General features: G+C 50.5%; 2 protein-coding genes and 2 non-coding genes across 4 annotated transcripts; 1 reads left to right on the top strand and 3 right to left on the bottom strand.

The window, feature by feature from the left end:
• The first annotated feature begins 5,757 nt into the window (after positions 1-5,757).
• Positions 5,758-10,348, top strand: LOC101779661 (SH3 domain-containing protein 2). Its single transcript, XM_004976339.4, has 10 exons — positions 5,758-6,054; positions 7,146-7,259; positions 7,342-7,411; positions 7,534-7,685; positions 8,150-8,251; positions 8,728-8,928; positions 9,022-9,084; positions 9,214-9,369; positions 9,475-9,549; positions 9,970-10,348. The coding sequence occupies exons 1-10, from the start codon at positions 6,001-6,003 to the stop codon at positions 10,084-10,086; spliced, it is 1,104 nt and encodes a 367-aa protein (XP_004976396.1). The 5' UTR covers positions 5,758-6,000; the 3' UTR covers positions 10,087-10,348.
• Positions 10,349-11,280: 932 nt separating this feature from the next.
• On the bottom strand, positions 11,281-11,352 carry TRNAP-CGG. Its single transcript has one exon. It is a non-coding gene; the product is annotated as a tRNA-Pro (tRNA).
• Positions 11,353-11,536: 184 nt separating this feature from the next.
• Positions 11,537-11,608, bottom strand: TRNAP-CGG. Its single transcript has one exon. It is a non-coding gene; the product is annotated as a tRNA-Pro (tRNA).
• An 11,019-nt stretch (positions 11,609-22,627) lies between these two features.
• LOC101779271 (GATA transcription factor 6) lies at positions 22,628-24,623 on the bottom strand. The gene is made up of 3 exons (XM_004976332.4): positions 24,405-24,623; positions 23,895-24,197; positions 22,628-23,761 (listed from the first exon to the last, which is right to left on the bottom strand). The coding sequence occupies exons 1-3, from the start codon at positions 24,576-24,578 to the stop codon at positions 22,913-22,915; spliced, it is 1,326 nt and encodes a 441-aa protein (XP_004976389.1). The 5' UTR covers positions 24,579-24,623; the 3' UTR covers positions 22,628-22,912.
• Positions 24,624-25,064: the final 441 nt, after the last annotated feature.

Below are 25,064 nucleotides of genomic sequence, written 5' to 3'. Positions count from 1 at the left end.
GCATGTACAGTGTTTCCATCCTTTGCTTATATTTGAACATCCTGCCTGCCATTTCAGTTGCGAAAGCAAAGGTTTCACCGCCACCCAAATCATACGCTAGGGAGATAATTCTTAGGGGTGTTAAACTTTAGCATCTGTGCAAATTAGTTTTGTAATTAAACTATATTTAATACTTCTAATTAGTATTCAAACATCCGATATGACAGATGCTAAAGTTTAACACCCCTAAGAATTATCTCCCTAGCGTATGATTTGGGTGGCGGTGAAACCTTGCTTTCGCAACTGAAATGGGCAGGCAGGGATGTTCAAATATAAGCAAAGGATGGAAACACTGTACATGCAGATAACTCCGTGGCACGAACAGATAGTTGCAAATGGTTAGGTGCAAATCACTGTCAACCTGCTTACTTACAGGACACTGTGCAGGCACAGCATACTGCAGGCTTCGTTGTATTTGTTCACGGCTTCTGTTCTTCATATCTACATGTACTACAGCAGAGCACAGTGTAGGTGAGGCATGCACAATTGCACACAAAGAAATGCCGCGCTGGTAGGTCCATCTCCGAGACCGAAAAGGGCATTCTTGGACGTGCTCGCTTTCTCAGCTGGCGGCACGGCATTGGAAGCCGCGGAGCCAGCGTGGACGAAAAGGCCATCCAAACGGATAGGAATTGACGCCTTGACCAAGTCCAACAACGCAGCAGCCTGTCCTCTCACCCCGCAAGTGCTGTGCAACCACCGGAGCCCCGCCACAGTCAGGAAGATCCGGCGGGATCCGTTCACACCACGGCGGATCGTTCCATCTGCACAGACCACCGCCCCATCGGCTCGTTCTTTTGGTTGACTGCCTGATTGGTTCATGTTCAACAAGGCATCCTGATCGATCAGACGACCAGGGTTCTGCTTCTGCATCCGGTCAGAAGAAAGCTTTGGCGACGCCGTGCCATTGCCTGGCGCATCGTCTCTTCACTTCAGAAGCTCTCGGTGCCGCCATCACATTGAAAAACTCTCATAACTCCGCTTGATCATGGGAGGATCACAGCACAGGGAAAGCCAGCCTTTTGCAGACGTGACGCCCCAATCAATCCCCCGGTAATCACAGGCTCGGACCTCCTGGTGACGGCAACCCGAGCGCCGACTCCCGCCGCAGGAGGCAGGACCGCATGCCGCGGCGGCAGGGAAAACGAAACGCCGGTGAAAGGCGTACGACGACGGCATGAGCGAAAGGCACTACTCATCCGAACGAGGAGCGGGGGACATGCCGTTCTGCAGGGCGTCGCTTTATCCCCGCGGCGTCGCCGTCGGCAGAGGTATGGCGGGCCGCGGGCGCGCCTTATCGCAGGCCCGATGGCGATGAGACGGCGTACGCGTGGGATGATGCGACGGCCCGGGGAACCCGACGCTGGAAGCCTGATCAAGCTGCGACGATGATATCCCGAGGCCACTTGCAGGAAGGATACAGGCAGGTCGCAGCACTTTCTCAGCGAGATTAAAAAGGAAAAAAAAAACAAGGCGTTGGTTATCGGTGCGTGCGTGGTGGATGTTGCGCTGCTGTTTAGCCATCGCATTTTCTCGGGTCATTTCCTCTCCATGATCAATCGGGCATACTGTTACGATGGGTATAATATATTTCGCCAAGAGGGTATTCTAGGATTTATTTAATTATTAATTTTCTGGATGACCTTGATCTGCTAGCTTGTACTTCCTCCTTCCCAAAATACTATTCATTTTAGCTTTTCTGGATACATAGCTTTTAATATTCGTCTAGATAAATATTATATCAAAAAAATCAAAATGAATAATAATTTAGGATAGAGGGAGTATAATATAGTGCTCTACAACTTATCCCTGCTGCCCGCCTCCCGGCTGGCAGTAAAGTAGTTGGAAACTTGGAACATCGCAAGAGTTCTTTTTCCTCGTGCTCCTACTTATTGGCGACTATTTTTTTTCCAGGTTTCCTCTTGAGAGGATTTTCTTCCTTTTCTTTTGAAACAAGATTCTTCTCCTTCAAATTTTTAGGTTAGTGTCTTTGAGCAGTCCGGGCCAACCGGCCAAGCCAACGGCAGTGCACTCTAAAACAGAATTTCTAACCGTCTCTCGGGTGATTACCTGTATTGTTTTCACTCAGTTTTGTGTGGCCGAGATCCCTTTACGATTCGTGCGTCAGGTTCTGAAACGGGTAACGTTTCGTGGTTGTTGACGTTATTTTGGGCCAACACACGAACGCACACGACCGTGCGGCGCGTGAAGGGGCTCGCTACAGCATCTCGGTGCAGGCCGGTCTGACCGGTTACAGGGACCGGTTTGATCGGTTGTCGGGTAAGCTGACGGTAGACCTTCGAACGCTCGCACGGGAAGGATCCTATCGGGGCAGGCGCACGTAAGGTTGCTTTAGGATCAGCAGGCCACCTAGAGCGTCTTCAAACGTCATCGAGACGAAGGAAGAATAGCATGTAGTAGATTGGAAAAGTTAGGGCAAAAGAATAAAGGAAAAGATACAAAATAGTAGATTGGTTTTTGTCGATTGGGTTGGATATCCTCAGTCAGCTGAATCCCTTTATATTTATAGGGAGGGAAGGTCTTCCCCACGCAGAAACTCTAATACAAATCGTGCTAAATTACAACTCCTATTCGGATTACACAGAGGCAGACCGGTCAGACTGGCCTGGGCAACCGGTCTGCCCGGGTGCAGATCTTACGAAGGTCGTATCTCTCTCATCCGAAGTTCAAATCGAACGTTCTATAGGTGAATCTTGATCTACTCGACGAGATCTATGCAATGGTGGAGTCCAATCTTCATTTGGAGCACTTTGATTCAACCGGTCTGACCGGTGGGGTCAGCCGGTCTCACCTATCTGCACGGGGTGCTGTTCTTCCCGAGAGTATAACTCTCTTATCCGAAGTCCAAATCGGACGTTCCATATATGCATTTCGATCGTCTCGACGAGAGCTACGCCATGGTGAAGTCCAATTTGCATTTTAGCGACTTTCCCCAAATCGATCTGATCGGTTGGGAGACCCGTCTAAACAGATGTGACCAGATCTACCTAAACCTGCCACTTCTGGACGTTAACAGTGGTGTATCGGACTTCTTGCTGTTTCATTTTAGGGCCCGTTCGTTTTTATCGGCCCGTGGCCCATCAGCTCCTTATCCTCCCCGCGGGCGGCAGCTGCGAACTGCGGTCGCTGTGCGTGGCTGCGCTGCGCTTTTCCTTCACGAGAGGCGAGAGGAAGATCGCGTGGTCGACGCCGGCGAAGGATAGGTCGTCAGGTTGTGCCCTCTTCTACCTCTCTCGAATGAGAAATCACCCGGATGATGGGTAAAACCTTTCAAAATGTGTTTCCGGAGAGGGTACAAAGGTATCAGACGACAGACGCCGGCCCACGCTTGTTTGGTCTGGCCTGGTCCAGTTGGTCAGGTTACTGAGATCCGGCCCAACGTATTGCAAGCCCATTATTGGTTGAACCTTCATTTGCTGTTGTCTTTCTTCGTTTTAAAAACTGTCAAAGCAAAGAAGAAGAAAAAACAGTGACAAAGCCATATGTGTTTTTATTCGTAGACAAGCTAATACTGTAAAATATATTAGGGTGTAGAAGATCGAGCCATCAGGGGGGGGGGGGGGGGGGGGGGGGGGGGGCCCCCCATTACTTACTGTCCATGAGAAAAACAAAGACAGCTACATCTCGTAGATGCCATCTTTTTTTAAAAAAAAAACTTGCTTGAGCAACACTTTGACCTTGTTTAGTTCCTCTTTTTCCTAACTTTGGCATTATGCAAAAAGAAGATTCCCCGTCACATCAAATTTGCGGTATATTCTTGGAATACTAAATGTAGACGAAATCAAAAACTAATTGCACAGTTTTATTGTACTTTGCGAGACGAATCTTTTGAGCCTAATTAGTCAATGTTTGGACACTAATTCATAAATACAAACGAAATGCTACAGTTGCGCATTTATGGCAAAATACAAACTTTACCACTCCCAAATTAGGAACTAGCCCTATGCAGACTCAATCTGACACCGAAAGGCTCAAACGGAGAATTTATAAAATAACGACAAAGAAGAAATGGCCTACGACTAAGCTCGGAAAAAAAACTAGTCATTCGACACTCGAAAAATGATAAGTCAATCACGCACGCCATGATCCATCAACAGACCTCCTCAATAACGTTATTACCATTGAACATTCTCTAATTACCCTGCAGCCAAAATCTTCCAAACTACGAGCATCACCAAAAGGTGCCAAAATGGCTTCACGTTTTGTTGGTAACGCATGTTGAATGCTTTTTACCTGCTAATAATAGAACATATTTAGTGCTTACTGTATGTTTCAAATAATGTTTCAAAAACTATATGTTTCAAGCGATTTACAGTTCGTAGGAGTTAGGCCAGAGTTCCTGAACAGTTTAAATTCTACTTATGTTAAGATAAGCCAAAACTAAGGGTGCGTTTGGTACCGAGGACGGGACGGGACGGGATGGGACGATCCCACTTCAGCCCGTATTTGGTTTGGAGACAGGTGGGATAGAGACATCCCTACCAGAGAATATACCCAAAAGATCCGGGACGCACCCGTCCGGCAAAAACGAGCGGACGGGTTCGTCCCACTTCAACGCCGTCGCCTCCCGTCTGGCGGGCGAGCTCCGCGGGCGAGCGTGAAGGGCCGGCGGCGGGCGAGCTCCACGGCGAGCGTGAAGGGCCGGCGGGAGGCGAGCTCGGCGGGTGAGCGTGAAGGGCCGGCAGGCGGCGCGCTCGGCTCCGCGGCGAGCATGAAGGGCCCGCGGCGGGTGAGCGGCGCGGCCCCCTCCATGGCCGGCGGGGGCGAGCTCCGCGGCCCCTCCATAGCCGGCGGGGGCGAGCTGCGCGAGCCTCCATGGCCGGCGGGGGCGAGCTCCGCGGCCCCCTCCATGGTCGGCGGGGGCGAGCTGCGCGGGCCTCCATGGCCGGTGGGAGCGGCGCTGCCCGACCCGCCTCCGACGGAGCCCGTCCTAGGGGGCGGGACAGCCAGGGCCGATGGGTGTGGGAGCTGCTCCGGCGGCGCGGCCGGGACATCAGGTCGGCGGGCGCGAGAGCTGGCTGGCGATGGCGGATGGGGAGAAGGGGGTCGGTCGGAGAAGATAAAGTTGAGGAGAAAAAAAGAAAGAGGATGACATGTGGGCCCATAGATGGCATGTGGGTCCCACTAAAACCTGTAGCTAACGGTGTTACCCAGGACATCCGTCCCTCATTTTCAATCCATCGTACCAAACAAAAAATTGGGATGAATCCATCCCTCTCAACCAAACATCAGACGGGACGATCCCATCCCAAAAAATTAGAACGGGACCGTCCCATCACTCCTTGTCTCCGAACCAAACACACCCTAAGTAGTCAAATGGTATCTTTTTTCCAGCCTCCTGCGCTTCTCTCCACAGCTTCCACCTGTTATAGACCCAGAAACGATTTTTTCATATTAGTGCAGTTATATTTGAGGAGCGCTTGATCTCTCGGCGCCCGCGCGCCGACAGGGGGGAGCGGTAGGCGGTTGGATCGAGCCTGCCGCGTCCGCGTGACCGCATTCAACGACACACACGGACGGACTCGTCCGTCGTCGTCGTCCTCTGCCAACCGCACGCACGGGCGCGGCCACGGGCCCGGCCGCTCCCCGGAGTCGCGTCCTGCAGCCACGGGCAAACCGCCCCGCGGGCCCGGCCTGACAGCCAGAGCCGTTTTTATTATCCCCCGGCCGACGGGGGCGACCACCGACCGAGAAGGCACGCACCCACGCGGTTCCATCGCAGCGGTCTGGCTGGCCTGAACTGAAAGGGCCGTGCGGGAAGCCAACCACCGCGGAAGCGCCGGAGAGTCGGACGGACGAAGCAATCCAGGCGAGGGGAAAAACAAAGGGAGAGGGGCCGGAGACCGCCGGACCCCCAGGTCCTCCTCGTCGCCCCCCGCGAGACCCCGGTGCGCCCTCTCGTCCCGACCGCTGCCCGCGCGTCCGCTCCCGCGCCCGCCCATGGAGGCGCTGTGGAAGCAGGCCTCCAGGCTCAAGGACCAGGTCGCCCGCCAGGTCAGTCACGCGCTCCCGAGTCCGTCCCGGCCACCCTCTCCCAAATCGCGATTCATCTGAGCACCCTCTACCCGCCGCCCTGGACGCTGAATTTCTGATGACATGTGTCGCTTGAAGGGGAGTATACGCTATGCTTTTTCGGTCCTGATTTCTGCGTGCGAGGTTGCCTCCAGAGTAGGATCTAGCCGTGTGCACGATTATTGATCGTGCGAAGTGGGCTCTGAATTGTAGTTTCGACGGGGAAAAAAAGGTGCGATCAGCCTGGTTGACTTATTCTGATTGGAAGTATCGCCCCTGATTTCCTTGCTGGATTAAAGAGCCGCATGAACATTTTCTCTTCTATCCACCACACATCGTTGCAGTCGTAGACTGGTAGCCTCTCTGCTAGTCTGCTGCTTTGCATTTGTCTTAAACAGTCTTGAAATGCTTGACCGAAACCTGGAGTTGTAGTGGCTTAGGAACGCCCAAGTAAATGTATATGTATTAGAGGGCTCCAAGTGTATAAAGGAGTTAAGGAGGACAGTTTTTTTTAAAAGCCAACATGAAACAGTAGTTGGCAATAATCAGGTGACCTAGTTCGATCGTGTTTCTTGTTGAGATATCCGAGTGTAGATATGTAGATTTAGGTGTATAGAAGCCTAACTTTGAATTGGTATGTAGTCATTCATGCAGATGTTGTTCCTACCTCAAAGTGTGATAAGATCAGCTGGTAAACTAATTTTGGGATTCTCAGCTGAATTCTGAATGTGATACTGAACTTCAAATGCCTATTTCTGCATTTTGCAAAACTTGCTGCATAAGTCATATTCACAAGCATAAAACTTGAACCATAGCTCCCTTAAATTACATATACAGTGTTCAAAATGGTTATTCATACCTGGAACCTGTTTGCTTATTTGCCCATATTATCACTGATCACCACCAGCTCAGTGATCACCTATTTATACTATGTTTAACTTTTAGTTGATATTTGTCTTGCTGTTTTGATTACATCAAATAAGCGTATGAAATGCTCCATCTTAAGTGTATGAACTCTTACTTTTTTAACTCTTAGAAGTGATATAACTTTATTTTCATTGACACATCTGCAGGGTGTGTTCAAGCAGTTTGGCTATGGGAATTCAGACAATGCGTTTACAGATGAGTCAGAGGTTAAACTGCATCAGAGATTGGAAAAGCTTTACTTATCGACTCGTGCTGCTAAAGTATGATGAAGGCATATTTCTCGTCTCCTTTCCTCTTTACCTTCCTTTTTTTCCCTGATAAAATATTGGCATCTTTTTCTAGCATTTTCAAAGAGACATTGTTCGGGGCGTGGAGGGCTATATAGTCACAGGATCGAAACAAGTTGAAATAGGTAGTTCATTCCTACTATCTATCAGTCGAATGGAGATTTTCTTTATGCTGAACAATACTAGTCAGTTATATTGTCATCTGAGTAAATTGATTTTGACTGATAATCTCTGCAATCTGTATTAGGGAATAAATTGTCTGATGACAGCCAGAAATATGGTGTTGAGAACACATGTACAAGTGGTGATACTTTATCCAAAGCTGCTACATACTTTGGAAAGGCACGTTCACAGATGGAAAAGGAGCGTTGCAACATGTTGAAAGCATTTGGCACACAGGTCTGTGTTCTTAATGCTTAATTTGCTTTGCCTTGAGCACCAAATCATAATGAAATTGCAAGATTGAAATTATTTTGTTTGAAACTTCAAGCTAGATTTCCCTTGATCTGCTGATTTTCGTTGTTTTTTGCAAGCTGTTAATGTCTTAAATATTAAGCTGTAATTGTCTTCTACATAGCATGCTAATCACCGGGATATTTGATGGGCCTTTTTAATTATTTTCACCCCTACTTGGTTTCTTGAGGAATTCTCCCCTACTTAATGAAAGAGCCAGAGTAGCAGTGCTGGTAGTGGTTTGCTAAAAATATTTGACACATGATATTTGTTCGAAAAATGTAGAACTTTCTAATTATCTGTACTATTTTAGAAGCATAATTGCACAGTTTTTTTTTTGTCTTTGCACTGATGTAGACAGGGTGTATATATTTCTGACAAAATAATTAACAATTTTATTTGAATTCTAGGTGGCAGAGCCACTGCGGGCAATGGTAATGGGTGCACCTTTAGAGGATGCTAGACATCTGGCCCAGAGATATGACAGAATGAGGCAAGAAGCCGAAGCACAGGTGAATATCTTTGCTAGCTGATAAGCTAAGTTCCCTGCAATTGTAAAACTTTATTCTTCATGGTTATAGTTCATCCAAGAAGACTCTTAAAAAAAAATCCAAAAAGGCACCTGTGTGTCTGGAGTAACTGCCTTAAAAGAGTTATTCTCACAGTTGATGGTGACAGTTAATCAGGAGTTGCATGAGCTTAATGACAGCTAATACGGTCCATGCTATACTATAACCTTAATGGTTTTTTTAAAATGGTAACCTTAACGCTTGGGACTGTAAGATATAATCATTAGTAAAGCAATGTAACAGTATCATTTAATATTTCCCACTATCCAATGCCAAGGCTCTTGTACATATAATTCTATTATGTTCTATGATCATATGAATCGGCTGTGCTAATCTGTAGTTTGAGCTAAATTTCTGTTTCTCTACAACATAAAACAGTACAATCCCTTAGTCCTCCCTTCCTTTTCGTCTCTTTCTAGGTTGTCGAAGTATCAAGACGGCAGAACAGAGTGAGGGAATCACCTGGGAACGGTGATATGATATCGAAGTTGGAGGCTGCTGAGTACAAGCTTGAAGAACTGAAGTCAAGCATGGTGGGATTAGGGAAGGAAGCTATTGCAGCAATGTCGGCTGTTGAGGCTCAGCAGCAGCGGTTGACCTTACAGCGTCTCATTGCACTGGTAATCATATCAATGGTGCCTTGGCACAACATTTTCTTATCCTTCAGGTTTCTGTATTTCATGGTTACTAATCATTCCTGTTTCGGATTTAAGGTTGAGGCTGAGAGAGCTTACCATCAGAGAGTTCTCGAGATACTTGACCAGCTGGAAGAAGAAGTATGCATGCTATAGGCTTTGTTATTTGAGCATATTTATATCTTGGTTTGCTCTGTTGAAATGGTTCTTGTGCACTGTAACATGCAGAATCTTTTATATATTCATTTGACGTTATGTTCTGATTGATAGATGGTGTCTGAGCGCCAAAAAATCGAAGCACCTCCGACCCCAGCTGCAGAAAATTATATGCCACCACCACCACCATCTTATGATGAAGTTAATGGAGTATTTGCATCCACTTCTGCTAATGAATCAGTCCAACCTGTCGATTTCTTCCTCGGAGAGGTGTGGAATATTTTTAATAAAGAATTATTGCACCAACTGTCCTTTTCATTAAGATTTTCACCAAATGTGCTTCTTGAATATGACTATTTGTTCTCTGTGTTGCAGGCCCTTGATTCCTTCAAAGCTGAAAGTGAGTTTGAGCTTACCTTGTCAGCTGGTGACATTGTAATTGTCCGAAAGGTAATATACGTTTTGACAACCATTGTTTTTAAATCTTCCTCCACATTGTTAATACCATTTGTGTTTTTTAAATGCATTCTAATAGCAGATAAACACCATCATTTAGCTCCCTTCAACTTCATCTGAACCGTCTTTTTTCTTTGCTTCCTCAAAGTAGTGGGTTCTGTAAAATGCTTATGTTTTCTTCAGCAGCTGTAATAACCATATATGATCATTCAGGCAGCCATGGCAATCATCTTTAACTTCATCTGAACAAATGATCATATGTATCTGTCTTTAACTTCGTCTGAACCAATGGTCTTTTCTTTTCTTTTGCTTCTTCTGGTTTCTGCAAAATGCTCGTCTTTTCAGCAGCAGCTGTGATAAGCATATAGATCATTAAGTCTGCCAATTGTCTGATGCTGTTTTGTGCAAACACAGATCTCAAGCAATGGGTGGGCCGAAGGCGAGTGCAAGGGCAAAGCTGGATGGTTCCCTCATGCTTATATTGAAAGGCGGGAACGTGTCTTAGCAAGCAAAGTTCCACATATCTTTTAGGAGTTTTGAACTGTCAATTACGTGGTTTTGGTTTCTATTGTTGGAGGTTGTAACAGTATCTATGTCTTCTGATTCAACGCGTCATAGCTTCCGCGATGTATTTACCGTGTGCCATGTGTATAGATTAAATTTCGCTTCCCATTTTTTTAGTTTCGAGAAGATTTTGAATGTAAAACATTTCGGGAGACTGAATTGAACACTAGTTGTCTTGATGTCGATTGAAATGGTGAAATAGATATAGTTTCAGAGTTTTTGCTGTTCATAACTTTGTTTTTGGCAAGTGAACTTCAATTTCTGTTTCTTAGCAACAGGAAGTATACAGCCACTGACAATTTCGCTGCTCGACTCTCGAGGTTAAATGGCCAAGTTGAATGGAATTTGAAGCTACTTTCTGCTGCGCAGGAATTGCGTGGAAATCAAGGTTTGTTCGTGGGAAATCAACGTTGCCCTAGATAGAACGGCTCTTGCTGGGTACCAAACTTTGGGTCCATTCTCGATTCGAATCTAGATATTGTAAGCTAACGGCGTTTTGTACTCTTTGCCCCGGCGCGCGAAACATAAAGTCGGTTGCCCACTGCATTGATCAGTTACAGACTTACAGTAATGGGCAACGTATGTGAAGGGGCAGTTGGAAGTAGAGGACCAACCGTTTAATTTAAATGAATCGGCTGCAGGTAAAACCTACTCAGTATACCGGTATTAGCTTCGGTGCAAATATGAAAAAAAAACTGAGCAGTAAAATGTGCAAAAAGCTGCTCCGCTGCTGTTGGCAACCTGGGGCCAATTTGGTCGTGCAAAAAGCTGCTCCGCTGCTGTTGGAAACCTAGGGCCAATTTGGTCGGGCTCGAGTTGCGACTTCTCCTGCGGCTTCAGCTGAAGTCTTAACAATTTGGGAAAAAATAATTCTACCTATGGAGCATTAGAAGAGTCGGAGTATTTTATATGGAGAAGATGGCAGAAGATAGAGAAAAAAGGTGGCCCCTCCGGCTCGTTCTCATTTCAGGAGAAGCTCGATATGCTTTTTGTTTCAAGCTTTTTAAAAAAATAAAAATAAAAAATGCTTTTGTTACCTGGACCGTGAGCCTGAGACGGTCCACTTGGGCCTTGGGCCACTACGCAGGGTGCCTCAACGGGGAGAGAAGTATTATTACTTGCGTTTCAGCAGCTTTAAAAATTAAAAGGAACCAAAAACGTGGGGTGTTGCGAGAATCGAACTCACGACCTCTCGCACCCGAAGCGAGAATCATACCACTAGACCAAACACCCGACATGTTGATATTCGATAAAGGAATTATTTAACAAAAAGTGAACAATATTTTTGTTCCCCAGCTATTGCGCCGTGAGACTGGGACCGTTCAGTTGGGCCTTGGGCCACTGCACAAGATGCCTCAAGCCCTCAGCAGGGCGAGTCAGGTTTTTAGCAGCTTAAAAATTTCGAAAATAAAAAAATGGGGTGTTGCGAGAATCGAACTCGCGACCTCTCGCACCCGAAGCGAGAATCATACCACTAGACCAAACACCCAAACTATTCATAATTGATAAAGCTAATAATTTAGATTAAAACAGATTGAGGAGACCTGTCCTCGACCAACAAACAAGAGGCTGCCGGAGTCTTTACCGTGACGCCAAATCGGGGCATTGCAGCGCCTCCGGATGCGTTGTGAGCTCTACTGTCAACATCCACGAACACAAGGACGACAGTAATCACGGTCATACCGTCGCTTTCAGTTCCAGCAACCGGCATTACATCACGCACCGGCCACAGTCCGCAGCAGGCACACGCACGGCCGCGCCGCGTGACCTCAGCGTAGGTGAGCTACCGATATCCGATACCTCGTCTTGTGGTGGGTAAACCGAAATCCGTTGGGTTGTCGACTTGTCCGACGCAGCGCGGCGACCAGCGATCCGGCCAAATCGACCCACTCGACGCCGATCGCCTGCGCGCGGACGAGCCAGCCGCCGCCCGTCGGTGCAACTTGGCAGCTGGCCGGCCGGAGACGCCGCTGGCGGTGGCAGCGACCCCGGCCCACGGCCCGTCACGTCCGCCAGATACACGTAACCGGCACTCATCCTTGCGGAGAGCTTGCGTGTGACCGAGCATCCACCACGCTTGTCAGTGTCAGCGAGCTCCCTGGACCTGACCAGGACGTCGCCAAATGGATGCACAGTAGGCGTTCCGTTGATCACGTGGGCCCAGTGGCTGGCAGGCACAGCCAAAGGGTCCACGGAGCTGGCTGGATAAGGCGGGGAAGGTCCAATCAATCCACCATAGATCAACAGAACTCCGAAGAAACCGCGAGGTGATAGGTAGTGATAGTGATTAGTGAGAGATGATTAGCTACTACGTGGGGCCCTGGCTAGCAGTGAAAGGCGGTGCGCGCCCGTGGGTGGGAAAAGGGGGGTCAAAAGCAGCTGCCGCGGTGACTCGGACGAGCAGCACGGGCCACCGGACCAAAAGGGAAAGGCCAGGACAGGGCACCGCAGGCCTGCCGTCGCGCCAGGCCCAGGCCGTGGCCGTCCCGTCAATCAGACAGAGCGAACGGGCGGAGCTGATAGCTGATAGGTGAGGATTTCTTTCAGAAAAAGAGACGAGGGCGAGAATCGTGAGACCAAAAGACGCCGCACCCCGTACCCGTCTTTCCGCCATGAGAAAAAAAAAGAAAACACCGAGGAGAACGCCAGCACGCCGCTCCAAAAATACCTCGCCGTCGCGCGGCTCTCCGTGCTGTTGTTACCGTGCGAGTGCTAACCGTAATCATTGCGAACCCTGCGCTTGCAGCGAGTGATGAGCGGGTGCCGCGCTTTCGGATGGCACCCATCATCATTCCCCCTCATTCCAACGCCCACATGGATGGAGAGGAAACAGAGCTACCCGCATCGATCGGTGCATGCGGGCTCTCCGCTTTCGCGTTCTGTTGCTCCAAACCTTCCTGAACCTGTTGGTGGGTTAGCTGAACCCACTCTCTCCCTCTGGCCTGCACTGCAGGGTTAGCACCAACCGGAATGAATTGCACAGCGACGAACTCGAACGGACAGGGAGGAAAAGCCAGGAGTGCAGGCAGCGGTAGACCGCACCACTGAACTGCTACCTCGTATTGCAGTTTCGAATTCCGGTGGCTGGATGGGCGAATGAGCGAAGGGCGTGACACTCCCCCCTTTTTTCCTTTGTTTTGAGTTCTTGGAATGCATCGGTGTTGCAGCACATGACGTTGTTCTTCTCCTCCAACATCTCTTTCTGCAAATGTCACGCCATGTGGAACTACAAGTCTAGAAGAACTACGTTGTGAGAGAGAGGCGCTGCATCCGGAAATTGTTTGGCTGGGTCAGTGGTTGGAGCATCTGGACGCGTACGGTGTCGTCCCATTTCGGGGACGAGCTGCTCGCCTGCTCGTGCTGGGCGTATAATGGAGTGCCTCCTCCTCCTCCATGTGACCACGTCGTGGGCACTACGGCGGTGAGCCATTACGAGTCGTCGCAGCTCGAGCGCCAGCACATGCGGGAGGTCCAACCGTCCAATAATTCTGCTGCTACGTCCAGGCTGAAGAAGAGTTGAGTTGATCAGCTTGTGCCTTTTCCTGCACTGTCGATTTCATTTTGTTCGGAGCAAGGCTTTGGATGGTTTCGGATGAGAAAGCAAACCGACAGGTGCTTAGCAACGAAAACCGCATGTTGTCCCCTGTCACAACCAAACGAAATCGGTTAAGATGTCTGTACACTGTACAGCGCAATTTTTGAGCAAGAGTACCGGAGTTGGCTCGAAATCTGCAGGTTAGCTGGTAAGCAGCATCCTCCGCTTGCGTCATTTCCTACCCTTTCCTCATAAGTTGACCGGTGCAAGAGACAAAACCCAGAAACTCTGCAAGCCATTTCGAATCTTCCCCGGCTGCTCGGTGCTCGCCCATAGCTTAAAATAACTGTACGTTGCATCTCAGCCAGTAATTTCCAAAAGTAAATGAAATGCTTAGTGTTAGCCGTCCTTGCCCACTGGGAGACTCATGGGGCCATGACCGATGGCCTCCTATTTTTAGTTTCTCTCCGACGAGTTGCTATCAGGCTTTTCATCAGTCATCACGATCGAATATAAGGTGTCCGCTATCCTTGGGAGCTGGGAACTAAACATTTGGAGACTGCAGCCCGCAGACTCTTCAGCACAAGAGAAAATTGGGCACCTCCATTGAGGTCAAAACTGAGACAGCCAAACCAGGTAGAACTGATAGCGTGTTGTCCATTAACAGTGAAATAAAATTCAGCAGGCGACACCAGAGATTTTTTTACCCCTTACCCAAGCATCCTATGCTTTTGGATAAAAACAGAAGAGCAACGAAGGTAAAACCGTAAAAGCTACGGGGTACACACGTACCCCTTGAGCCTGACCACGACCTTTATGCGTTGCTCCGGCGGGCGGCTTCATTTTACCACGGGTACGCTGGCCTCACCGCATCAACTGTACCATCCGTACAATGTCACTACTGCTCCCGCTGCTCGCTGCTGCGGTTCGTAAGTTCGTTGAGTACCTAGCAAGGAGGGAACGACGGGCGCAAAGGGTTTGAATGCCGGGAACCGGTCGCGCCGACGACGTGGGGGGCCCAGCGGGCTCACGTGACCAACTGTGGGCGTGAGAGAAGGGTTAAAAAACCTTGCTACCGGTGGTAGCAGTAGACTGATGGATTCGGTGTGTTTGCTGCAGCCACGTGCATGATTCCATCCTTCGCGTTATCCGATTGACCTCTCATGATCAGGCCAAACCCAACCCCGGTTCCTCGTCGCGAAATTCCCGGGCATAAACAATCCACCCCAAACACACAGTCGCAACCTACTACTACTAGTCGGCCGCCGGCCGGCCGGCCGGCTACGTTTCTCCAAGCGCCATTGCAAAATGTTCAGGCTCGAGCTTCCAGCCGGAGAACAGACTTTTAGGCTGTGTTTGGATCCTAATAGATTGTGGAAGCTAGATTCTAAAATCCAGATTATAGAAGTTGTGATGGATGAGGTGTTTGGATCCATGGATTATAGGGTAGATAGGGATCGTTACCTTGTCAATACCGCTCGACTCGTTCTTAACCCCTGCTACAGTGCTCAAAGGAGAAAAAGGCGACCTCGAGGCGGAAGCCGTTTCTGACGGCAATTCGGCCCCTTTCCTCTCCTACGGCCGGTCCAGCGTCGGAGAGGGAGGTGGGTTGCAGAATCGGCGTGCGGATGTATATAGGTTAGATAGGAGTCTGTCTAGGCCTAGGTTTGGCTCGTCGTCGGAGTTTGATGGCGGAGCTAGGGTTTGCCAGGGTGCGATGCCTGCGTTTTCGTTCACTTCTGGGCCAAAAAAAGGTGTTTGCTCTGCTGTTATTCCTCTCGTCGGTGGTCGGAGACGGCGACATGGTGAGGTGGATTTTGCTCCTCCGGGATGAATCGGGTAAGGCTTCTTTCTCGATTTGTCCGGTGAGGTTTTTTTGGGTCCATCCGATTGCCTGCGGATGGGACTCTATTTCTGGGTTGCCCTTTTCAACGGAGGTGCTGGTGCTTGTTCTGGGAAAACTTGTGCTGTGCTCTAGTTCTTCTAGGTTTGGATGCTTCACATCCATGGAGGATGAAGGCTGATGGGGCCAAATCAAATCGAAGTGGCCGATAGCTGATGCTCTTTTACCGAGAATCTCTTGTAGTTTGCCAATGTTTGGAGTTCGCCCTTCGATTTGGACAGGTGAGTTTGGTGGCTTCAAGGTCCCTTGTGCAACCTCGCGATCTCGGATCTGGCATCATCGCTCGGTCTTGAGGAGGAAGATAACCAGTAAGGTTCTTGCTGTAATTTTTGCTTTACCCAAGGACTTTATTATAAAATCGAGATGTACTGTGCTACCACCGTTTGCATCTCTTTCTCGCAAAAAAATGGATTATAGGTTAGGTGGAGTGTTGCTTTATGGTACCAAATACCTATAATACCCTTGCTGGTAGCATGGTGATGTGAAAAAGGTAAGGGCAATATCGTCATTTGATAACCTAGAATCAACAAGAAGTTAGGTTTGCTCAGCTTTTAGGATTCTGGAATCTGCTAGCTTTGGATTCTAAAATCTGTGGCAGAATCTAAAGTGTTTGGATCCATAGTTGGATTCTAGAAGCTAGATTCTAGAATCTATAGTATTCAAACGGGGCCTTATTTTCATTTTTATAGAGGACCAGACCATTCGGCGCGCGATGCGCACCCTACCATTTGAACAATCAAATACAAGTAAATAGTAGGCAATGAAAGGGGACAAATCACATGCATGGTATAGGATAAATTCGATACGAAACCACCGCATATGGTAGCAAACACACCGTCAACATACTAACATTTGTGCAGTGTGGATATAATATCCATCGTAGGTCTTTGTTCGGCAATTGAATAATGACATTACATCACATCCGAGCACCAATTCATCAGGTGTCTCTCCGGCATTTGGAGCATCAATATTACAGCAGATCCGAGCACCATGGCTACCCTATCAATCAGAAGTGTCTTTCCGGCATCTGAAGCATAAATATTACACCACATCCGAGCACCAGGCTATCCAATCCATCAGGCGTCTGTTCTGCATTTGGAGCATCAATATTACAATACATCCGAGCACCGTAAACCTCCATGGAACAAGTATCCAAAGCTACCAAACAACATAGCTGGTAGTTTTGAATGCTAATTGAAATGGGCATTGAAAGCCCCAGCTAATCACTATGCTACCCAATTTGCAGGCACAGGTCGATGCACTGTGGAACTCATGCATCAGACTCTTCTCACCGGAGACGAAGGACACAAGCTGGTCACAACTGGTGGAGGCAAAATCAGCATGAGCTTCACTGCTCATGCATCCTTGCTTGGACCGCAAAACAAAGAGAATTTATTGTCAAAAATATCTCATGGAAATGCAATACCAATATGCAAATGATACGCTGTCCTGAACTTCTCATGTCAGAATTCACAAAATTCAATTACACGTCTGAACATTCCCATTAACAGAGACTAAGTCTATCTCAATATAGCAGATTTCTCATGTGAACATAATTCTTCTTGTTCATTGATTCAACAACAATTCTTTTTTTTTGAGATGGACAGTAGAGTGCATAGATCACAAGTTAAAGCAACCCGAAGTCCCGAACCTATGTATTGTTGGAGGTATGCCCTAGAGGTAATTATAGAGATGATGATATTCCATTTGTATCCATGATTTATATTGTGTTCCTTGAATATCCATTAAAGGCTACTTGAATTGATTTGCAATTATGTGAATTGTGTGTGAAACTCTTTCCTTGTATGGTTATTCTAAAGTTGTCCCTAGTCGGAGTTCATGTGAGGACACACATGAATATTAGACTAGCACATGTATTAGTTGATGACTATGTTTCACAAGTCATGGACATGGAGATGTTGAACTAATAATGTGGGCACATGTGGAGACATGTGCTAGGACTGACCCAACACGAGAAGTAGTTCTCTCTTTAAACAACATATACGCTTTGTCCTTAGACCTGAGATTGTCGCATGTATTCAAGATGTGGATCGACCTACTTAGGGGCTATCAAACCCTACGCTGTAACAGGGTAGTTATAAAGGTAGCTTTCGGGTTTGTCAAGAAGCATGCTATGAGACATGGTCAATCAAGATGGGATTTGTCCCTCTCTGATTGAGAGTGATATCTCTGGACCCCTCGAGTGATCGGATCTGAAAATGCATGGCCATGCTACGTACGGTTAAGAGTTAACCTACAAAGGGATTCCGAATCACAGGATCGAGAAAAAGCGGTCGGCTTGAAGCTAGACCAAATATCGTGAGGCAAAGGGAATAACATGTATATTATGTTGTGATGGTTCGTCTGATATGATCTTCGTATGCGTATAGAAGTTGCCACGTCTTGCTAGAGGCTGCTACCGACTATTGGGCCGAGTAGGAGTACTCGGGCCATGTCTATACGTATCCGAACCCATAGGGTCACACACTTAAGGGGCTGGAAGCCCAATTCGGATGTGATCCGAGTTGGATTAGGTTTAGAAGTACTAATGGGCCTCGGACCCAGAGGCCCGTTAGGAATCTCTATAAATAGAGGGGTGGGGCCGCCCTAGGATTTACACCTTTTTGGCGAAACACATCTGCCGCGCCTCCCACACCCTCGCCTGTTGCAACTCGCGGATCTAGCAGTCCGGCTTGCGACGCTTCCTCCCTGCACGTGTGGATACCTTGGAGGTGTTGCGCCTTTAGCACTTGGACGAGCCGCCGACGAGCCACGACGAGCCGCCGACGAGCCACGACGAGCCGCGGCACGAGGGAGATCTTGTTGCACGTGGACGAGCTGCTGAGGAGCTGCTGGACGTCGACGTGATCGACTACGTACGACTACGCTGATCCACTTCGCTGCATCGACGCGAATCTACATCTTCCGCACCAGTAGTGCGTCGAGTGGTAATCTCGTGATCATTATACGGCAGTTTTCCTGGTTTACGCGGTAGAAAATTTTATTTTGCGCTAGTGTAGCCTACCTCGTATCCCATCATGTATCACCAATACTTCACTAACCCAGCTGTACCAGTACGTGATACTTGCGTATCAAAGCCATGTATCGCTGTACTGGCAGTCTGGCACAATCGAAGTAACTTCATAAATGGGAAAATAACATAAAAAAGCCAACCTGGACCTTCTCAAACGACAAAGGCAGTCACTTGCTAGCTTTCACACATTTATTATGTACATGTTTAATAGATCCCCTTTGGCTTAGAATTAGTGAACAAATAACATCTCTATTTTACCGCCTCAGCTGGCAAAATGGCATTGTAAAGAATGCAGTCGAGCATTCAATTTAAGAACACAAAAATTCTTTCAAACACAGTTAAACTTCCTCTATAGATGGTAAAAGCAAACTAAACAAGTAGCTGTTTCACTACTGCATTATTTAGGAAGTCAACCTTTTGACATAGACAATTGGACACAAAGACAATTATTTATCGAGTCTTTCCTGACTGAAATTCACTTTCCTATGCCTCTGCCGAAAGAAAACTCAGTTTATTATCATATAAGACAAATGAAGTCCAGATGTTGGGAACTGAAAAGGTAGCATATAACGAAGTCTGCAAACTACTATCCTGTCCCATTCCAAATTTAACTAATCTACGCCTAGCTTGCATGACCCCAGGACATGTATTCAACGCAAGTAAAATGCTGCATGGAACTACCTATTCTGACCAGCGGCGTCTGCGCCGCCATCAGCGTCATCATTGTCATCTCCAGTCTCTTCCAGCGAACAGTTTCTTAGCAACTTTTTTGTTAGGGAATGAGCGAGACCTATAAGTTCGGAAATAAGGTTTTTGCTTAACAATCAAGTGGCATAAGTAAAAATAGATTGCTGACAGTGTAGAAAGAATATATTGCGTATAATAGATGGATTGTATTGCATTGAGATCTCGGCCGGTATATATAGACTTGGGGGGCAAGGCTCCCCTGATACATATAGCAGTATACGATACATATATTTATAACTACCAAATATACTATAACATCCCCCGCAGTCAAAGCGGGAGCACCGCAAACGGTGAGACCGGAGAAGAAGTCGAAGGCAAAAGCCGACGGACTTACATCCCCCTTAGTGATAACGTCGGTGCGATGCGGATGTTGCGACTGGAGAGAAAACTAGTGAGTAACTCATGCAGATGATAGCCCTTTGTGCCGATGTTGAGGTAGCCGACCATGAGGACGAGTAGCTGTGGTCGAGGATGCCCTGCGTAGAGTAGCCATGGTCGACATAGTTGTCGAGGTTGCCGAAGACAAGGGAGCCTCGCATGAAGCCGTGGGCACACGAGGAGGCACCGTGAGGATGGTGGTGCGTAGGGGAAGACGCCAAAGACGAAGACGGTGACGTGTCAAGGCAATTGTAGAGGGGGTCGATGCCGAAGTCGATGTAGTCAAGCTATCGGGCGAGACATTCCCGGGTTTGCCAAGCCCGGGAACGCATCAGGGACGATGGCACGCACCAACGTTGCCAATACCAGACGTGCAAGGGAGAGTGCACAACCAAGCGTCGTTGTCCGAGGAACCAGCAGAGAAGGCCTCCACGGCGGTCGCAGGCGCAGAAAATGGCGAGGTAGAAGATGTCGATGCTGCCCACGATTGTTGGAGTAGATGAATGAGGTGGAGATTAGACGGAGACACTGGCGACGAGGTGGTGCTGCACGTAGCGAGGAGGTAGACCCGGACGATCTGACGTAAGGCCTGATGATCCGGATGACGCGGCGGCGGATCTCGAAGGAGACGGCGAAGAACTCGAACAGCCTGATGAAGACCATGCGTGCAAAACGCAACAAGTCGTAGTCAACGACGAGGTTGTTATGTGGTCGGCGGCAGGTGAGGATGCAACGGCGAAGGAGACCACGGGTGGCGCCGCCGCTGCTCGAAGAGGCGATTCAACAGTAGCCCTCCATACTCGAGGAACAGGCACGCAATACGACAACGAACGTCACGGGAGCTGGGTGGATCACGCACACCGGGTGATAAGATCGAGTATGTGCGAGGCGAGATGATGATGGGTGAAGTCGGCGGAGGCGTCCCGATCGGTGGAGGCAACGATGAGCCGGCGGAGGTCGACATGAAGACGAAGCAGCGAGAAGGGCAGTGCACACGGGCATCCCCTAGGGCGCCGTCCATCTCGCCAAGCCACACAGTCGGAGACGGGGCAGGAGTTGGTGAAGTCCACGCCGATGTCGAAGTAAAGGCGAGAATTCAACGGGCGGTGGGCGACGCAATCCCGATCAGGCAAAAGAAGAAGACACAGTAGCATCTCGTGTGTACCTATAGGTGTGCGTAGCACAGGCTCCTCATCCTCCTCTTATCTCTTTCCTTCTCTCACCAGTCACCACGGAACATCATGCGAGAGAGGAATAAACAGAGGCTCAAGACGGTCGGTGGACGACGATGGGGTGGGCGGGGCGGATCCGCACCGGGGCGGCGGAGGATTCCAGCGATCGGGCGTCGCGGGCGGCGATAGGGCTGGAATATTCGACTCTCGATGAGGAGATGAGAGGGAGGGGCACAGGAGCGACGGCCGCGCCCATGCCAAAGTGGAGGCGCGTGTTGCAAGCATAAGGGAGCGGCGGCGATGGGGGGAGGAGAGGGGCGGCAGCGTGGGAGGCGAGTTCGGCGCGGTGCGGGGCGACGGCGCGGGGTGGCTGGATCCACCAGGCGAGCAGGTAGGGTTGGCCATGGGAGTGGCGGCGGCACGGGAGGAGAGTGCTAGGGTTTGGGGTGTGGGTGGACTATGTTTGAATTTTAGATCTTCTCGGGGCTTTTTGCAAAACTGGCAGGGGATGCGGTGGGCGCTGGGCGTGCGAGCCGGCGAGCGCGTTGATGCGCTGATCGACACAAACCGGGGCGGCTTTTAATCAAGCTGATAGCACAGAACAGCCAATTTCGTTTTCAGACTCTTGTGCAGGCACTGATCACACTCCCAGAGTCCCAGTTGTTTTGTTCAGTCAAACCAAGCGGGCACGAAAACTCGCGGGAAAAGAAAAGAATCCGGGTGTGAGATGGAGAAGAACCAAAAGAAAGGAACAAAGCGAAGCGCAGCAAGTTGCGTGGTTTGTTAGCGATAACGCATGGGATTAGCGTGTCTCGTCAGGGCCAAGGGCTGCGGCAGCCTTCCAAGTGGAGGAGCGGAGCGCCGGCGCGTGCGGGGCGGCTGGCTGGTGGCGCTCATCGTCCACAGCAATCGATTGGGAAAAGGCCAGGGTCGCGGTCACGACCAACACCACCACCTCGGCTCGGTGCCCCACCAATCCAATCGCCATTACCGTCCTGGTTAGGTTGGAAGTAAGTTGGGAGGGAGCTGGGTCCGCCCAATCACAAATGACTCTGCCACCACTACTTGAAACACTCCCGCAGGGTTTGCTGAGAGGGAAGGGCGGAAAAATCTCGTCTCCGTGGAAATTTCAAGGGCTTGCGCGGTTGCCGCATGACAGTTGACAGTGCTAGTACATGGAGAGAGCGAGGGGCATCTCACAGATTGTCAGGGTCTCAATGGACACGGGCGCAAAGCCAGGAGTGCTCCAAAGAGCTAGGTGCTCGTCTTCACCAATAGCTCCGTTCAAGGCACAGAGGGTCAGAAGAAGCCATTACACCAGACGGGCGACAAAGCTTCAGAGTGTCGCCCAAAACGGCTCAATCAACCTGCCGCCGAGTTACTGTTCCATCGGTCCCTTCATGTTCATCTCCACTTCACAGCTCACACACATGAATACATGTGATCTAGCAAGACTGCAACATCAGCCTGATCCTTGCTTCCGCACCTCGCTATCTCCACTCTGCTGCTCTCTTAACTAAGCGTATCATGTCGTTACAGGTGACAACACCATGTGATGTAGCCAAGGGTGCACGCAACATGCACCTGCCCCAATACATACAGTGCAAGGCGCTCTCTTGTTCCTCGGGCGATTGATCAGTCTAATCTTCTTTTTCCAGCACCAGGTTCACCTGCCTCTCAGGACCAGCCATCGCCATTGATGGATGGACCAAACAAGGTACACAGCTAGCTCAGAGAAAGAAAGAAGAAAGAAAAACTGCCTTTTTAGAAATGCTAGAAATTCAAGTTCTGCGCTGCTGCTGCGCCGCTGCTGTCTGCAGTAGAACCCTAACTGGAACCAGAGCTAATCCTAACCAGACCTAATCGAAACTACTAAACTCTAATTAACCCAAGGAACTACGACGACGACACTAGGAAGAGAAAAAGGGGGGAAATTCAGGTACGGTACAAGGCTATTACGGCCGGAAAAAATGTACAGCCACCGCTGGGTGGCCAGCCTCCTTGTTGTCAGGGAGGGGCAGCAGCTAGAACGACGCGACGGCAGGCGCGGCGGTGGCGACCATGCCGCTCTCCTTCTTGCGGCGCATCTCGAGCACCTTGCGGTGGGAGTTGGAGTGGATGGTGCTCACGAAGGTGGGGCTGCATGCAGGGCGGTACTCCGGGAGCAGCCGCCCGGACTTGTAGCGGACGCCGCACGCATTGCACAGCGTCTTGGCGCCCTCGGGCCCCGCGCGCCACTGCGGGGTCTTCTGCACGCCGCAGTGGCTGCAGCGGCGGTCGCCCGGCGCCGGCTGCGACGCGACCGCGCCGGCGGCGGAGGGGTTGGGAGGGAGGTGCTTCGGCTTGCGCCCGCGCTTCTTGGGCTTGTGCTTGCTGCCCTTGCCGCCGCCGTGCTTGGACTTCTTCGACGCTGGCGCCGGCAGGAAGTGGTTGTAATAGCCCTCGGCCAGCTCCAGCCCGCTGCTGAACGGGGCCGAGTCCAGGAACAGGAACGGCGAGAACGAACCTGACGAGGAGCACGAGGAGGTGGTCGTGGTCGACGAGGACGAGGCCGAGTCGGACAAGAACGAGGCGCCCGAGAGCGACCACCCCGGTGCCCGCGACCGCTTGCTGCGCTTCGCCTTGACCGGCACCAGCGCCTCCGTTGACAGCGCGCAGATAGTCGGGGTCCGCAGCGGGCCGGGCGCCGGCGGCAGCGCACGGTACGCGCCGTCGTGCACATGCGGCTGCGGCACCCGCCGCTGCTGCGCCAGCGGGGGCCGCGCCGCCAGCGACGCCACCAGCGCCGCGGGTGGGTGCGGCTGCGGCGGCAGCTCGGAGAGCGAGTCGTCCATGATGCGGGAGACCCACTCCAACTCCTCGACGTCATGCGCCTGCGGGAACGCACAGCATGGCGGCATAAATTAATCAGCTTTGCCAAGATAACGCGACGGAGAAGACTCGCGAAAGCCGCCGTCTTTCCGCGAATAGGAGGAGAAGCGGTCAAAGGTCCCCCCAGAAACTCACCGGAAGGTCAACCATCTCCGGCGGCGGCGGCGGGAGCTCGTACGTCACGACCGACAACGGCTGGGAGTCCCCGTTCGACTTCTCCTCGGCCGCCGCGGCCGGCGGCGGCGGCAGCGGCGCCTCTTCGTTGTCGGCGCCGTCCTTGTCAGGCTCGCCGAACTCCTCAAGGTCCAAAAGGTCCTCGACAGAGAACCCGTCTTTCTCAACAAGCGCCCCGGCGGCGGCTGCGGCCGCCGCGTCCTCCGCCGTCTCCTCCGGAGCGAAGCTATTATTACACTTCAGCGCGTCCGTCCTCCCGTCATCCTTCACCGCCGGGCCGGAAAAACACGCATACGCACACATCAAAACCACAAATTCCGAGTACCAGAACAACCAAGCAGCACGGTTCAACAAGCGTTTCCCCCCCTCTTTTATTCTCAAAAAAAGAAACAACAAAAACCACCCAGAGAATCTTTCTCCGCCTCCCTCAATCAATCATCCACCCGCAACCCAGCCGGCACCCTTCCTTACCAGGGGGCTATGGTGGTGCGCGAGGGAAGGCATGGCGGGCCCGCGCAGGAGAACGGGGACGGAGGAACCAGCCGGTGGTGCTGTGGCGGCGTCGGAGGCGTGGAGGAAAGGCGGGGAGGAGGAGGCGGAGACGTAGGGTGCAAAGAAGGAAGGGATGAGCGTTTGGTGGAGCATTGAATGGCTGCCGAAGTCCGTGGGCTCTCAACAAAGGGCGACGCGCCGTTTTCCCGCTCGGCCCCCTCCGGTTTCCCCAATTTTACACCGTCCTCGTCTCCTCCTCACCCCCTTGCTTGACCCTTTGGCGCTTTCCCCCCTCCGCTTTAATTTCCTCCCCCCACTGCAATATCTTATGGATTTTTCCGCGTTATTTTATTTCCACCCCACCTCGCTATCTGATACGGAGTGCTACCGCGTCCCCCTTTTGTATAGAGGCGGCCTCCACTTTCGAAAAGAAATGGAGCCAAAAACAAAGATGGAAAAGAGGGGGGGGTGGAACGGCGCGTCGAGATGCGCGCTGACCCAGCGGACGGCCGGATGGCGTGCACGCGCCCGGGCCGAGGGCACGTGGTGGGTCCGGGGCCGGCCCGCCGCTGCGCTACGGATTTTTGGAGGTGGTGTAGGATGGAGGCTGGCGCGGCCTGGCGCCTTTTGAAGGTTGGG

The sequence above is a fragment of the Setaria italica genome, chromosome VII, assembly GCF_000263155.2.
Source record: "Setaria italica strain Yugu1 chromosome VII, Setaria_italica_v2.0, whole genome shotgun sequence".
NCBI classification, from domain to species: Eukaryota; Viridiplantae; Streptophyta; class Magnoliopsida; order Poales; family Poaceae; genus Setaria; species Setaria italica.
This window is presented reverse-complemented; position numbering and strand designations above follow the sequence as displayed.

Excerpts from the sequence above, each read along its gene's own strand:
- LOC101779271 (XM_004976332.4), bottom strand. The coding sequence starts at position 24,578 with ATGCTCCACCAAACGCTCATCCCTTCCTTCTTTGCACCCTACGTCTCC. Across the intron at positions 24,198-24,404 it reads CGCACCACCATAGCCCCCTG|GATGACGGGAGGACGGACGC; the intron begins GTAAGGAAGGGT and ends CCGGCGGTGAAG. Across the intron at positions 23,762-23,894 it reads CGGAGATGGTTGACCTTCCG|GCGCATGACGTCGAGGAGTT; the intron begins GTGAGTTTCTGG and ends GCGTTCCCGCAG.
- LOC101779661 (XM_004976339.4), top strand. The coding sequence starts at position 6,001 with ATGGAGGCGCTGTGGAAGCAGGCCTCCAGGCTCAAGGACCAGGTCGCC. Across the intron at positions 7,260-7,341 it reads TATCGACTCGTGCTGCTAAA|CATTTTCAAAGAGACATTGT; the intron begins GTATGATGAAGG and ends ATCTTTTTCTAG. Across the intron at positions 7,412-7,533 it reads ATCGAAACAAGTTGAAATAG|GGAATAAATTGTCTGATGAC; the intron begins GTAGTTCATTCC and ends AATCTGTATTAG.